The 16644-nt window shown below is 41.3% G+C and overlaps 1 protein-coding gene across 1 annotated transcript in view; it reads right to left on the reverse strand.

The window, feature by feature from the left end:
* LRP1B (LDL receptor related protein 1B) overlaps window positions 1-16644 on the reverse strand; it is a 1474154-nt gene that overhangs the window by 258636 nt on the left and 1198874 nt on the right. The window contains exons 43-44 of the mRNA XM_084809602.1: window positions 10151-10340; window positions 8191-8395 (exon numbers count right to left, since the gene is read on the reverse strand). Coding sequence (XP_084665728.1) covers window positions 8191-8395; window positions 10151-10340 — 395 coding nt within the window. The remainder of the gene's footprint in view (window positions 1-8190; window positions 8396-10150; window positions 10341-16644) is intronic.

Here is a 16644-nt window from a genome sequence, read left to right on the forward strand (position 1 = left end):
TGGGGAGCTGCATTTCTGGCTGTGGCTTTGGATGGTTAAACTGTGCCTCCACTTATGTGCAACCTGTATATTTGTAAACAAACTCAAATATTGCAAACAGCATATACGGTGACCTCTTTCCAAAGGAAACCAAACCCAGGGAAGTGCTGAGGCCTGGAACTTCTCACCACTTGGGGAAGTGAGGTAAGCTGTAAGCATACAAGACATTGAGTGGGATATGTGCATACGGTAGGAAAAGAAATATGTTGGGTGGTACAGGAGAAACAAAGTATTTTGGGATTGATCAAGGACAGCAGAGTGGAAGAGTAGATTAAAAACATAGCAACAGGATAATGTGACACAGAAGGGAAGGAAACAGGTCTGCTCATCTCTACCTCTAGTGATTGGTGTATGTGTTGTGGGGAGGGAAGAGAGACAAAGATCTAGTTCGCATGATCAGCAGCACCCACTGTGGCTTAAACCACAGTGGGTTGTGGTGTGTGCCAGCTATCATTGTGAATATTCAATCTGTGGCAAGTGGTCACCACAGCTTATTGTGACATGCAAATCCAGGCAGGGTGGCTTATTGCCACCCAGAACCCACTCACAATGGCAGATGGCATGTGTCACAACCCAATACAGCTTATTTAAGCCATGGTTGGCCGGGCACCAGTGACTGTGCAAACCAGCCCAGTATGTTTGCCCACATTACCGGTATTGGAGGGTGAGGGTGCAGGAGATGAAGCTACAGGAAGGGAAGTCCTTGCATTGTGGAGACAGCTTTCCTGGAGGTAGTGATAATGGACAGTTGCCCATGCAGGCAGTGGCTCCATTGACAACTGTGATTCCCCTTCACTGGGGGCAAACAACTTTTTTCTTCACAATGTATGTGGAAATGGCTTGAGAAATGTCACTGAAAATACCCTTGAGAAAAGCCACCAAAAATACCTTGCCATATTTGCTGCCTGCGGATGGGGATACAGAAGTGGGAGGGCATTCTTCACCTAGCCCTATTTTTCATTAACTTTGGTTATAGAAGAATTCATCGGCGCAACAGTGTTTAGGTAATATAAAAACAAATCCTACCTATAGAGCATTATTCAATTGAGAAAATAAATGCTATGGGGAAAATAAACACAGTAGAAGATCCTCAATATTTAAAAGAATTTTGAAACATAAACAAAGTATCCTTGTTGGAGGCTGCATTCCCAGAGAAGGGACTTGCGTGCTACCATATTCCTGAGTGGAGAAAAAAACTTTACTACTGAAACTATCAGGAGTGATGGAATATTCCAAGGGTGTGGTGTCTGTGCGTGCATGATTGTGCTTTTCTAGAAGACACAATAGGTGAATAAAGACCCTTGCTTATAACAGGGTTATCAGTAAAGAAGTAAAGGATTAGTCTCAACTTACAGGAAGTTACCTCAGGTGCTGCTTTGGACTGGATGAAATTAATCCCCACTTTCATATTATATCAGCACTATACATTTTTGACAGCCATGGACCCTGGCATGGAGATTCTCCATGCAATCTATTACACTATAAGAATGCGGGGGGGGGGGGGGAGAGAGCAGGGCCCCTATTATGAAGAGAAGTATAGTTCACCGGAACTGTTTCCTGGTCTCCTGATTTAATTAATGAAAACACAGAGGTTTCAAGTGCAAACATAAAATAGGTAAAGATCTCTTATAGACAGTGCCCTTCTATCAACTCCTTCCTCTTGATGCCTAACAAGTTTTAGCTTACAAATAATGATCTAAGAGCACAGAAAGCCAGACCCAAACAAACTGATGACAAATTTTTAATTCATTTGTATCAGGCAACTTTAATTTTGTGCAGCTCCTGAACAACAGTAACAAATGACTGGGCTGTTAATCTAAAGACAACATCAACGCAATCATTCTGGTGACACAGGATTTATTTGTAGGGGTTCTCCTGTAATTCAAAATTGTTAAGCAACTAGCACCAAGATATATAAAATCACAAAGAGAAAGTGAGAGTGCTGTGATTTTGAGCTGTTAGTTGTGGCTGTATTCTCAACAAGCAAAGTAAAATTTAATAAAATGTTACAAATGAACACTGAACAATTCCACAGTCAGTAATAACAACAATAATGAAGACATATACATTATCAATTATGTAACTTTCTGTTGTGACAGGCATTACATTAATCTTCAGTAAATGTCATTATACTTAGCACTTTGAAGCTCTATTTTTAACCATAAAAATGGTAGCCGTATAGATATAATGATAACCAGTTATTCATAACTGTGCTTTGTCAGCATAGCCCTACTTAGGATGCCATGTACTGATGCTGATGCAATCCACTGGTGTTGTTGGCATACACACTAGTTTAGGCTGTTTAGGGATAGCAATGTATTTGCATTTGTACAGTTAAAAGCCATCTGTAAGTTATTTTTCACGTGTGAACTTGTTAGGGATGTTGGAGAATTCCACCACGGACTCCAGTGAGGCTGGATTCTTTAGAATCAAGCCCCCCGGAGTTTGTGGCAGAATGGACTACCCCCCCGCCACCCCCCCAAATCCCTCCCAGAATGGACCAACTGGCGGTGGCGGTGGCAGTGGAGGCCCCAGGTTGTCTTCCAGCCACTGCTGGGCTGCTGCAGCCGCAAACGGTGGCTGTCATAGCGGCCGCCATTTGCGCCCCTGCTCTTTGCCGTGATAGGCTACGTAAATACTTATGTAGCCTATCACGGCCTAAGGCACAGACGCAAATGGCGGCCGGCGTAGTGGCCACCATTTGTGACTGTAGCACAGCAGCAGCGGCTGGAAGTCCGGCTGTGGCCGACCCTGACCGGCGGCTCTGCGGCTTTGCTGTGGAGCAGAGCCAGCTGGAGAGGATGGATAGATCACCTCCCCCCCCCCCAGCAGATGCCCCAGACCAGAACCGGGTAAGTGATCCGCTCACCCCTAGAACTTGTCAAGATTCCCTTAGCTTCCACTTTACTTCAACGCCCAAACATACACAGATGTAGGGATGTTAGAGAATTCCGCCACAGACTCCAATGAGGCTGGATTCTTTAGAAATTCTTTAGACCCTTGGAGTCCATGGCGGAACAGACCACCCATCTCCGCCACCCCGCAAAGTTGCCCTGGAATGGATCCTAACTGTCACCGGCCAGGTCCGGTCTGTCTGCTGCCATCCGCTGCCATCTGCTGCTGGTCTGCAGAAGAAAATGGCGCCCGGCGTAGTGGACGCCATTTATGTCCCTGTTCTTTGCAGTAATAGGCTACATAAATCTTTACATAGCCTATCACAGCAAAGAGCAGGGACGCAGATGGCGTCCACTATGCCGGACGCCATTTGCGTCTGCAGACCGGCAGTGGACGGAAGTCTGCCAGCAGCCAGCAAGGATTCCAGGGGGGCGGGACGGATCACCTCCCCCCCCCCGTGGACCCCCCATGGACTCCAGGTAAGGGTGCGAGGAGGGACCCTCAAGCTCAGCCATCTGGACATTTGTAACATGAGAAGCATGCTTACTCATATCTGGACTAGCCTGGGAAAACATCTCCCCCATGTCTGACAGTTCTCCTTCAGAATGTGAACTGCTATCCAACTCCCTGTGCTTAGAAATACTCCTGACAGAACTGGAGTTATAAAAACAGAAATTAGAAAGCATTATGATCATATCAGATTATGTGCCCACTGAATTCAGAGATATCACCCAGAATTTGAATAGAAAATCAGTTTTTACTAGTGAAATGGAGATATACTATTTTGTTTATACTACTAACCCAATTTAACAAACAGCCCACATTTCTGTATATATTTTTAAACTTGTTTGGAAAGGGATTCAGTTTACAGACTGACAGATAGTAATCATGTAAACTTGCAGACACTTCAGAATCCATTTCATTTGCCAATAGTTCTTGCTGCATTTATTTAATTGTCCTTATTTATATATTTAAATATTTCTAACCTACCCTATATCAAGAGATCTCAGAATGGCATAGAATCAATCAATAAAACAAATAATCATAAACCCATAAAACAAAAATAATCCACAATCTACAACAGTCATCAATATAAAGTCAACACTAATAATCCAAACAGATAAATCAAACTAAGGTGCACTCAATGAGACCCAAAGGCGTGTGTAAATAGCCAGGTCTTAACTTGGCACTGAATGTAAACCAACACTGACTGGCACCAGCTGGGCCTCCAAGGGGAGGGTATTCCATAACCCGGGTGCCACAGCTGAGAAGGCCCTCTCTCGCATCTCCATATAATGTATAGCTCCCAACAGTGTGACGCAGAGGAGACCTCCTTGGCAGATCTTAATATTTGGAACAGGTGTATACAGGGAGAGATGCTCCCGCCAATATTGGTCCCAAGCCATTTAGAGATTTTAACTTTATGACTAACAACTTGAACTCGGTCTGGAAGACGATTGGCAGCCAGTGCAGTGACTTTAACAATGGTGTTATATGGTTTCTATATGCTGTTCCTAACAGCAATCTAATTGCTGCCTTCTGCACTAGCTGCAGCCAGCTTCCATGCTTCAAGAACAGTCCCAAGCAGAGTACATTGCAGTAATCTAGACAGGAAGTGACAAGTGCATGAACTACTTTGGCCAGGCTATCCTTGTCCAGGAATAGTTGTAGTCGGCAGACCTGCCAAAGCTGGCCAAAAGTACTCTGAGCCACTTGTGTCTCCAGTGACAAAGATGAATCTAGGAATACTCCCAAGCTCTGTACTTGCTCCTTCAGAGGGAGTGCAACCCCACCCAGGACAGGCCATTTGCTCTATTCCTGGACTTGGGAACCATGAATCCACAGAGTCTCCAACTTGTTGGGATTCAGTTTCAGTTTACTGGCACTCATCCAGCCCATTACAGCATCCAGACAGTTCGTCCATCAGCTGCATATCCACACCTGACTGATGAGAGGGAGAAATAGAGCTGGGTATCACTATAGTGTTAAAGTAGATATCTATATACTATACTAAAATAGATATATATACTGTAGATATCTACACAAAATATAAAAGAAAATAAATTCTGAACCAACATAAATTTCCTGCGGTCATGTAGAAGGGGGCTATTATTTCTCATTGGAAGAACACATGAAGAAGGTCCCAGGTTCAGTACCTGGCATCTCTAGGTTTCTGAGACTCTGGAGAGCTACTGCCCCAGTCACTGAAGAATCCTGAGCGATGAACCAGTGATCTTAGTCAGTATAAGGAATCTTCCTAAAGAGAGTCCTAAAGATAAAGGAAGATGGTAAATCCATCTGGACTTGATAGTCACAGTTTTGTTTGTTTTAACTATAGTGTGACTAATAAACCAGAAGATAAACAAAAAATGGCTTCTGTAGAGAAGAATCTTGCATTGCTTCATAAGGGTGTTTTGCCTATGGGAAAGAATGGGCAGTTCAAAATGAAATTGACCTTCAGAGTGATAATCAGATCACAGCCAGAGATCTCATCTTTCTGGCAAAAGGTGTTCTTCAGAGAATAGCTTGGTCATATCTAACACCTTAAGGGATAAAGAAATGACCCCTCTCAAGACTGTAAGGAAGATGGGTTGGATGGATCCAATGCTGTCATTCCACCGGAAGAAATGCTTCCATCAGTGGAACCAGGAGGTGACGGTGGGGTGATTCTGAAGCAGATTTTCAGGTGGTGTAGAGGGGTGCAGGGGGGGAGGAGAGAAGGAGAAATTCTTGTTGCACTAGCAGACTTCTGTTAGCATGTTGTTGAATTTAACCATTAAAATTAAGGAAAACATAGGCCAAAGCTTCAAATGAAAGTGAGAGTGTGTAGTATGATATTCATAGTCAGCATAAGAAAAGTAAACTTGCCTCAAGGGACAAACAAGGTGACAAACTGCTTAATGTAAGCCCCTAACACTGTGTGTCTGTATTCAGTTACAATGCTTTGTCTAGATGTCACTGAACAATTCTAGTTCTGAACTATCATTCTCTATAATTCCAGTGTTTAGTCTATGAGTACCATTTTGTATGTATCCAAAACAGCATCATCCACACACAAGAGGAAGGACCAGAAGGTTTGGGGGGAACCCCAACATTTGCAGTACAAAATAAATATTAGGAAAGAAACATAAAGGGAAGGGGACCAAAGAAAACCTGGTCAATGAGGACTGAGCATGCTCAGTGGCCATGGAATGCTGACTGACTGTTGGGAAGAGACATGGAAAGATGAGATTTGACTATATAAGATTAAGAATAGCCTTCTTCTTTTCAACTAAACATATTGTGCATTTCTGTCCCTGAGTTATATTGTCTGGAAAGAGATAAAATTGAAACCAGTTCTTCTTACACCAGCGTAACAGAAAGACAGGCTGAATGAAGACACAAGAGTGCAACATGTTAGCAATGCACCAGTTTTAGCCTTTCTGGAGAATGCTAGAAGAAGGGTGCAATGGGGGGAATTGACGGCATAGGCATATTATTGGCTAGCATAGTTGTAAAACCTTCCATCAGTGCAAGCTTATGTACACAACACAGCTATTGTAACTAAACACTCATCTACTGGAGGAAATAATGGAAAGCCCAAGGCACCAACAAACCCTCTCCTCCCTGCAACATTGGACCATAGAATGCCATCACAGTGGCAGAGTGGGGATCTTCGCTGGGATACGCAGAATAGAAAAGCACCCAACATAAGTCTCAATTCCTTGTTAACCTCCAATGCTAAGAACATAAGAAGAGCCATGCTGGATCAGACCAAGGGTTCATCTCATCCAGCATTCTGTTCACACAGAGTCTAACCAAATGCCTGTGAGAAACCCACAAGTAGGACATGAGGGCAATTGCATCCTCCCATAGCAGTTAGCAGGATGCATTAGCAAGCAACTGGTATACATAGGCATACTGCCTTTGATACTGGAGGTAGCACATGACCATCAGAATGTCATAGGTAGTCTGTTGCAGCTGCTAACTCTTGTGTGTTATTATTCCATGTCTCTCCATGGTCAACTACACAGCCATCCAACACTATATGCTATAAAGTCTTCACAGACATACCACTACAAACTTGTAATATGTAATTCTATGAACACATGGTGAAGGGAAACATTGGTAGGTCAGTAGGACTTGATCTCTTACCTCCAAGAAGCCTGTAGTCTATTGGTTCTATATACAAGCTACAGGACCACTGGATTATAAAAGCCTGTATGGAAGAGGCACTGTGGGATCTTCCTGGTAGGCTGCTTATATGTGGGATAGGGTATGGGAGGAATTAAATGACATCACCTTATTTTATTTTTTAAATTTTATTTCTATACCGCCCAAAGCCGAAGCTCTTTGGGCGGTTCACAAAAAATCACCTTCATGTTCTTGGTATTCCTTAACATTGATTGTTGACTTCCATGCCTGGCTGATGTGGCACCAATATTCCTGAGCAATGTTGTGATAGGCGGGTCGCCAGTTACTTTGTGGGAATGGTTATCATTCCTGCTATGTTACCTTTTTTCTTACTGTTATTGTATCTTTGACTTTGTTGTTGGGAAAGTCTAGGATGACAACTAGACTCACTTGCATAACCTATAGCATAGTGGTGGCCACCTTAGCTGAACAATAGAAATGCAGTATTAGTCACCCAGATCTAGTGAGGAGGAGGATACAATGATATTAGTTCCTATTAGGCACCACTATTCAAGAATGAGTGCAATTAGAACTGAATTGTGGGATATTTCTTTTCAAGTCTATCCTGAAGCACCCGAATTCAATAAGGCTATTCAGAAGATACCGATTCCAACACAAGTGGAAGGAAGGGAGACTGTGCCTCCCAGCCCTGCCTCTGATGTTTGCCTACCTCCTGTCCTGTCCCTGTCCCAGCACCCACACAGTTGGCATGATACCTGAAAATGGAAGCCTATTATGATTTATGAACTACATATGCATAGGCTCTCACACAATTGTAACCACATGCAATTGGGGTTACTCACTGTATGGACAGTCTACAGGTGTAAAGCTGTATACATATAGCATCTCTTTTCAAATATTATGCTGAACAGGGCACTTTGAGAACATGGTACTTCCCCCTACACATGTGAAATGCATCATGCAGAGGGGAATCTTCTTATGTATGATTGCATATTCATTCCTTGTTCTCAGTAAGGATATATAAGCACTGAATAATAAAGACAACAATATTCAGCTAATTGTTGCTTTTGTATATAGAAAATATCAATGCATTCTTGAAATCGGTATTATGACCTTACTCACATTTCTATGTGATCCATCATATTCACATCTTTCTATTTTTCCCAAGCTGCCATCAGAAAAGTACAATTTCTCTGCACTGTGATCAATAGCAAGTCCATTTGGTGTCAGGATGTCAGTGCTGATGACAACTTGTGCATTTCTTCCATACAATGTAGCTCTCATGATGCTTGGGTGATGCTCATTCCAGTTAGTCCAGAACATTAAACTGTATTTAAAAAAGGACAAACACATTCCACACATTTTAAGAGTAATTTAAGCCATGTAAAAGGAAATATAAGGGCCAAACCAGATATTACTTTAAATCCCTATTTAGCAATTGTATCTATTTAAAAAATGCTCTAGAATAAACGTAGGGGAGCCAATCCACATCAGAACCCTTAGTTGGGGGGGGGGGGGCTTTTAAAATCTGGATCAGGCCTCTGCACCAAATCTAGAGTAAAAGTGGGGTGGGGGTGGGAGAGAGATGTAGTAGCTAGATATGGATGTGAACTAGTAATGTCTGTTTTGGCCCTATCGTAGCAATCATTTTGCTTTTAGCTCTGATGTTATTATTAGAAGGCAGGAAAGGCAGACTTTAGCCTTTCCCTGTGGGATTCAATTTATTTATTTATTTAACTAGGACCCTGAGATCTACCAACAAGAAAGAAGTGCAACGTTTGATATCATAGCAAGTGCAAAATAATGATTTGGGATGGGTGGGGGGATGGAACCAGTTTCATAGTACACCCCACGAGCCACACACTGTGATGAGTTGATGACCTGCATATACTAGTACACATGTACATATGAGTTAGTACATCAGATTAGGGGTGGGACAAAATGGCCACTAAAAATGTTAGGGCAGGGGGTGAGTAATGGCCAATACATTTCAGGAGGGGATGCTTACTTTGATATTAAAAAAAAAAGCGGCAGCGCCACTACATCAAAATTTAAGTGCTGCTGCGGTCACCACCAAGTTTTTGGCCATTACCCCCACCCCCGGAATGCTTTTAAAAATTTGACTTATCAGTATTTCTATAAATAGATAGTTCAAGTCACATAATCACATATGATCTGTTTCTAGTAGTTTCTACATTCGAATGGTGTTGCTTTAAGAGTGCTTGCTAAGTTGGATGAAAGGAGGTAAACAACCAATATAAATTAGGGTAACTTCGGAGTTGAATTCATCTCATCTCAAGGCATTGTGAAGGACTTGTAGAATGTTTTGGTCAGTTTGTAAAAACTGTCTTGGCATTCAGGGTAAACTTCCTATGACTTGTGAATAATTTTTCTGTGAATAATTTTTCTGTGAAAAAGATGGAATTAGATCTTAAATATTTTTTCAAATGTTGATTTATGAAGATCTGTTTTTACCACTAGAAGAGTAGAGATGTGCACCCAACAACAATTAATCTGAAGTGGAACAGAACAGATTTTCTGCTAAGGATTCAAGATCTACAGATATGGACTTGATAAAGGCAATTTGCTGAAACAGATTTTGACCAGCATTCTGTAGTTATATGTAATTATTTGCTGTTATTATACATTGTTTGGCAATATAATTGTAAACTGTATTTTTGGGATTTGTGGGTTTTGAATTTTAGTTCAGAACCCTATTAGTATAGTATTTTATCATATGGGAGAAGGTAATCTTTCAGGTCTTGTTAAATAGGGAGCCTTTTTAAATAACTGGGACTCAGAAACCACTGTGAATCTGCTACAAATCATTAAGTGACATACTGTTAGGTCCCTATCTACTTTCTTCCCACACTGATTAAGAGAATCAAGACATTTTGGCCACAATCCATAACAGAGGTAAGATGCATATTCAGTAAACCCACAGACTTGAATGCAGTTACTCTAGAGTAAAACCACCATTTGTTTCATAATACAATCAATAGAAATTTCTGCGAGCAGGAAATGAAATAAACTGAAAAGTTAAAATTCATGAACCAATAATAAATATGGACATGACACCTACTTTTGGCATTCATCCAGGGCTAATACATGTGGATGATCATCTTCAGACATTGTTATTACTGCTTCTCTATTGAAAGCACCTCTTCGTTTCTGATCAACTGTGTGCCTTGTAATAGAAGATGTAGTAGAGCTGGTCCAGTACAAAGTATCCCAAGCCCTATGATATGCAAGACCTTCCACAGAACCGACATCTGATAGAAAATGTTAAATAATAGTTTTAATTTAAAAAAATGTATGAACACTACAGTAGGAATGTAAAATTATTTCTAAGAGATTCAGATCTTTATATCTTAATGTTGTTATATGGCGGTATCTTACTGATATCACTTTTACTGGCTGCATGATGTATAATATATGCATTATGTCTTAAAATGCCCAACTAGCATATATCAAAAATACAGGAATGCCATGAATGGAAACATTATTATAAATTTAGTTCTCTGAATTACAATTTTTCATTTATTTGTACAGGAAATAGAGACAGGCAGACAAGATATCACATCAGGGTTTACAATCCTTGAGAAATACCTTTTTGGGGTTGACCATTTCCCTTCATAGGTTTGTGGATCATACTTCTGCTGTTGCCTCTTGTAAATAAAGGTATTTATCTTATACGAAGTATTTAATGGGGGAAAGGCTCTTTTGAATCAAGAATAAGAGTGACACTGGATATTGCAGAATGTCCATACTGAATGCTGACTAAAGCTAGGGCACCAGAGACACGTGGGGCATCGTAGCTGGGACATAAACTCCCAATATGCATAGCAATAACAGTGATTTGTAAATGTAGAGGGGGTAGGTCTATAAATAACAAAAACAATAACATACTTTTATCCCCAACAGGCTAAATTAAAACACTGATGGCATTAGATGCACAGAGCACCAGTTATATTTATTCTATCCTGTTCATGAAGCAACAGTTTATGGTTTTCAAATGAATAGCATATTTTAATGAAGTGAGCGCTAATACAATATGATATTCATAAACAAACACTCACATTATTCACCTGCTACTGACAATCTGAATTAAATCAGTAATATGGTATATAACTGATTAACTGTCTACACAACAGAAAGAAACAGCTTATGATTTACAGAAGCAATGGTACAGCAATCGCATCATTACATTGCCAAATGCCATCTATCACTTTTACTGAATTTAACGAAGATGGATTATATCCCACCAATGAGATACAACCTATAAATACTGTCATGGCGCTCTTCATCTGACCTTCCTGGAGAAAAGAATAGCAAACAAATAAAAAAATAACCTAAGAAATCTTACTAATAATCTGTTCTTATGTATATACAATAAAAAGACTGAGAAGCTCCAGCCACTGCAATTGACCCTATTACAACGGGCTTATTTTTTAGTATTTTTAGTTACAAGTTTCACTTTAATAGCAAATAAAGCTTTTTGAGCTCATAGCAGCTGATGAGCTGAATATATGTTGGACCATATCACAAAAATCCAGTTCCTACATGGATGTTTTTATAAGGTAACGTTAAAAAGCACACCGGTGGGGCATGGAGGGGGGGAAGAGATGGAACATGAAACATTTCAACAACAACATGTTCAATTTCTATCAATATTGAACATTCTAAAACTGAACACTGAAATGTGCTAAAGCAGGGATATGCAACCTTTTGGGGCCTGTGGGCACATGTGGCAATTTGAGAAACTGTAACTCAGCAACACCACAAAATAGCTGCCATGACAGGTGTGGCTAGTCACAAAGGACTAAGTACATTTTGCCCAAATGACTGAGTACATGGCAAAGGTGGGGTCCGAGCCCACTAAGTAACTCCTTTGAACCCACAATTTTCAGTACCAAGAGAAACCTATTTCATAGAAGGCACTCTATTTTTCTCTCCCCAACATTTGCCTGCCAACTCATTCCCCCATCACTTTTTCTCTCTCACCCCGGTTCACCATTCATAGATGCTCTCTCTCTCTCTCTCTCTCTCTCTCTCTCTCACACACACACACACACACACACACACCACCTCCATCTATTTACATACACACTTTGCTTTGAAGTGATCCCAGCTGCTGGTAAGAAAATTTGATAATTAAAAAAAAGTGGGAGATGTATTGCACTGTGGCGAATGACAAGAAAGGTTTCCGGAGGCTCACTGGTGCCCATGAGCAGCAGGTTGCCTACGCCCAGGTATCCCTATTATAAAATATAATGTATACATGTGCTGAGTTGTGGTCAATACATTTTAGGAGATATTAACCATATTAAACACCCTCTTGCTTTCTTGTTTACCATGCTCACTCACTGTGTTCACACAATTTACCTTTTTAGAAACAGTCTGCTAATTGTTTTACTAGTCCAGACGCTGGGTTGCTTTCTGACAATCTGTTCATACAGAACATTTTTAACAGACAACAGGTGGTCGCCATTTGGTGACTGAGATGAAAGCAACGTTTTAAAAACAATAAACCATCTGAGGATATAATTCAACAGTTCACACATATTACAAATGGCACAATGAGAGCACTAATTAATTCTTTACTCTTTCACTGGGCTCCTATGGTAGTCATAAGCAACAAATCATCAATGTCAGACAATTAAAAAAAACTATAATAATAAGGTATAATAAAAATGAATAAATTACCAGGATGAACAGTTACATTCTGACTTAACAGATTGCAAAAAGAAATAATCAGGCAATCAAGCAAACATTAAAAGAAAGATACTATTTAGTGTAAGGAAATAGGTATTCACATGTAATTGATAAAACTAGAAAATGTGGTCCTTAAAGAACCCACCAACAAACAGAATACTGCAGTGGAATACACTATTCACAGAATTCTTTCTCCACACATCATAATCAAGAAAGTAAAGACCAGTTAATTTCTCTGAACTTTGCCCATGTAATCTCAGAAATGTCAAGTTTAAAATAACTGAAATAACTCATTTTGTTGATCAGATTATATTAGTTTGGATTCTGAGCGACCCTTCTGCAAATGGAAGGGCTCTCTCTGTTAGCAGATGGGATTTTGAACCAGCTGATGCTCCTGCTGTAGTGGAATGGAGAAAGAGGCAATTTTTGCAGATCCCCTTCTCCTTGCAGTCCCGCCCCCCATACCACCTCCCATTCTGTTCTGCAAGATCCTACAACCCTCCACAACAGATTTTAGGGGGTACGGGGGGCTGCAGGAGGAAGGAGAAATCACCTCCCCCATTTCACCAGCAGGATTGTCCTGTGAGCCAAGTGTCACTCAAAGAATCTCCATTTCATGAAATCTAAAAATAATAAATACATACTGTGATGTAACTAGGAGTCCCCTGTAAGTCCCTGGCCCCTAGAGATCACCTTCTTCCAGTTCCAGGACTTCCTAAAACACCAGCTGCCACCACCTACTGGTTTAGCGAGAGCAGTAGGACTCGCTTCTTTATAAACTTCGTACATGGGATGAGATATCCCAAGTTTCAATTCCACCCAGACCAGACCAGAACATAGGTATTTATTTAAAGGAATAAATGTATATTTATTTATTCATTTAACAGGTTAACATTCAGAACAGTAACTGATAAATAATCATATAATGTTCTAAAAACCTGACACCACATATCTGCTTTCAGTAGCTTTTATCCCACACTTCTCATTCACACCCTGCCTCTTTTTCTATTCACTGATTAACCTAACTACCTCTGGCCTCTAATTACACCCTGTGACAAAATCACAATGCTTGCCATGTGGAGTCCAAATTAATGTTTATATGTGTTTGCTGTGTTAAGTAGAACCCAAGTAAGGTAGGGTTAATTGTTTGATTGAAAGTGAGTGAAAGGTGGGAGAGGCTTGTGTGTGAGAGAGACAGAGAGGAGACTGAGTATATAAAAGGCAGGAGCAGACAATTGGTTAGATAGAGACTTAGGGTCTGATGAAGCTATATCTAGATAGTGGGGTTGTGAGAATAAGAATTGGAAAGGGTAGAGTAGGCAGGGTAAGACCAAGAACTGAGTGATTAATTGTAAGATATAACATCTCCTGTATTAAATAAAGCTTAATTTGTTTGTTTTTAAATTATAAAATCCCATGGCTTGTTCATCTTTCTGCGCTATCAATAGTGTTCATATTTCCTGGGTACTTCTCCTGGTTGGGCAAAAGGAACCAATTAGGCATATTGGGTGTCTCTTTTACCTGGTGAATTTAGGGGCTGAACGGGGCAGTGAGGACAGCTGTCTCAAAGCAGAGGCTGGTGGGCCTGAGGGAGAGTTACGTCACACTCCTGCTATCTCTGTCCTTTGTAACTCAACTCCTTCCCTGATCTCTCTAAAGGGGCCATGTCCTCCTCCTAACCGACTTTCTCCAACTCCCATAGCCCCACCGAACATTCCATTCTGGTTTCGGCTGTCAATGATTCCCTCCACCCACTCTTATGTTACAATGACTATTTCCTTATCCCCCCCACCCCCATAGCAGTTAGTAATTATTGCCAAGGAAGCATGTTCCACTGCCATTCTGATTGTTTCCTAGCACCTTGAGTTAAAAAAACAACAACTCAATTTTGCCTCAAATGATGATCCAGTACTGCTCACAAAGGGCAAATGGGTTACAAGGGAATGGCCCCTCCCTCTATTCAGAAGGCACAGGACCTCCAGAAATGCTAACATTGTACCTCTTCCTAATTCAGTCTAACCAAAGACTCAAAGGACACTTATTGACTGGCTTCCTGGAGCCTGCCTGAAAGGAAAAAGGCACTGTCCAAGAAAATATTTTACTAACCAGAAAACCCAAGCAAACAGCATTTACTCCTCAACACACTGTTTGTTAATCAAGCTGAGGACAAACTACCAGGACAGCTACCTTAGCACAGCAGCAGAACTCTCTCTCTCTCTCTCTCTCTCTCATTTCCTGAGTTGCGCTTCTTTTTTCCTCCAGTCACTTCTTCCCTTGAGATTTCCCCTTCCCTCCTGCAAGCTTGTGAGCTTTTGGCTGGTGTCACCTTGCGTTGTGGGGTCAATCCTCTTCTCTCCTTTCTAACCCTATTTTCCTGTTTCCCCCCCCCAAGTCCTGCAACTATTCCCCCTCTACTCACCCTTTTTCTTCCTTACCAAAGTTATACTGTGTAGCTATGCCACCAGTTCAACCCACAACACCTCCTTCTCCCTAACTTTCTCCCTTCTCGAAAAGTCTCATGATTCATTTCTGTCCTAGTTCTCTTTCAATAAAATCCTTTATTTTCTGGAAAGCTCTGACTTTTCTCAGTTGCTGCCTGAGTAAGGCACTCCTCTACCCAGACTAAAGGATATGAATATTACCCATACTTGGCTCCTTTGTGTTCAGGACTAGTCTTTATCAGATTGACATCAGGCTCTCCTGCAGTGGAATAGGGCCAAGGTCGCATTGTGAAAAGTTTTCCCCTAGCAGACCATTTAAACAAAATTCCCCCAAGCATTCTTGTTCTAGAAGGGCTTACTTCCTGAACACGGAGAAGCAGATGTGTTTTAGAGACAAATGTACTGAGCAAGCATGCTATTATAATGTCTAATCACAATTTATATGTATTTATTTTATTATTTATTATTAACATTTATGTACTACCTTATTTGCAAAAAAGCCATCAAAGCGGTGAACAACACTTTAAAACAATAAAACTGTAACACAATAAACAGAACATTAAAAAGCCTAAAACAGTAAAACAGCTACGTTACTTAAAAGGCTAAATTAAAAAGATGTGTCTTCACACCCTTTCTAAAAGCCAAGAGAATGGGGGCCAACCATATGTCCTGTGGGAGTGCATATACCACAGTTTGGGAGCAACACAGGAGAAAATCTTTTCAATTATGCCTGACAAACTGGCCTCTGCAGGTAATGGTGTCCTCAAAATGGCCTCTGCTGCAGGGCAGGTTCATAATGAAACAGATGGGCCCTTAAATAGCCAGGTCCCATGTTGTTTAAGGCTTTATAGGTTAAAGCCAACACCTTGAATTGTTCCCAGAAAGCAACTAGCAATCAGTGTAGGTCTTTCAGGACAGGGGTAATTAGTGACGTACGAAAGTCACTTACCTGGCCCCGCAGCTTGCTTCGCGGTGGGGGGGAGGCGCTTCGGTTCTCCCCCCGAAGTTCAGACCGGGGGGGGAGGTGCCCCGCCTCGCCCGGCCAAAATTCAGGCCGGGGAGAAGCGCCCCGTCTCCCCGGCCGCGAAATACAGAAGTGAATTTTAAAAACACACACACCCGTGATAGGCTACGTAACGATTAATGTAGCCTATCACGGCTAGATTTCCAAAGTCAGTCGTGATAGTCTATGTTAATCATTACGTAGCCTATCACAGGTGACTTTGGGGGAAAAAAAAGTGCGTACGCAAATGGCGGCGCCCATGGGCGCTGCCATTTGCGTTCCTTATTTGGGCCCAGGTAGTCTACGTAAAGATTTACGTAGACTATGGCGAAAATAAGGGCAACGCTATTTGCCATTGCACCGGTTAGCAGCCAATACCATGCACCGGTTAGCAGCCTAGCTGTCACATTTTGCACC

The sequence above is a fragment of the Heloderma suspectum genome, chromosome 1 (assembly GCF_057233095.1).
Source record: "Heloderma suspectum isolate Gila_16-S chromosome 1, 16-S_ref, whole genome shotgun sequence".
Taxonomy (NCBI): Eukaryota; Metazoa; Chordata; class Lepidosauria; order Squamata; family Helodermatidae; genus Heloderma; species Heloderma suspectum.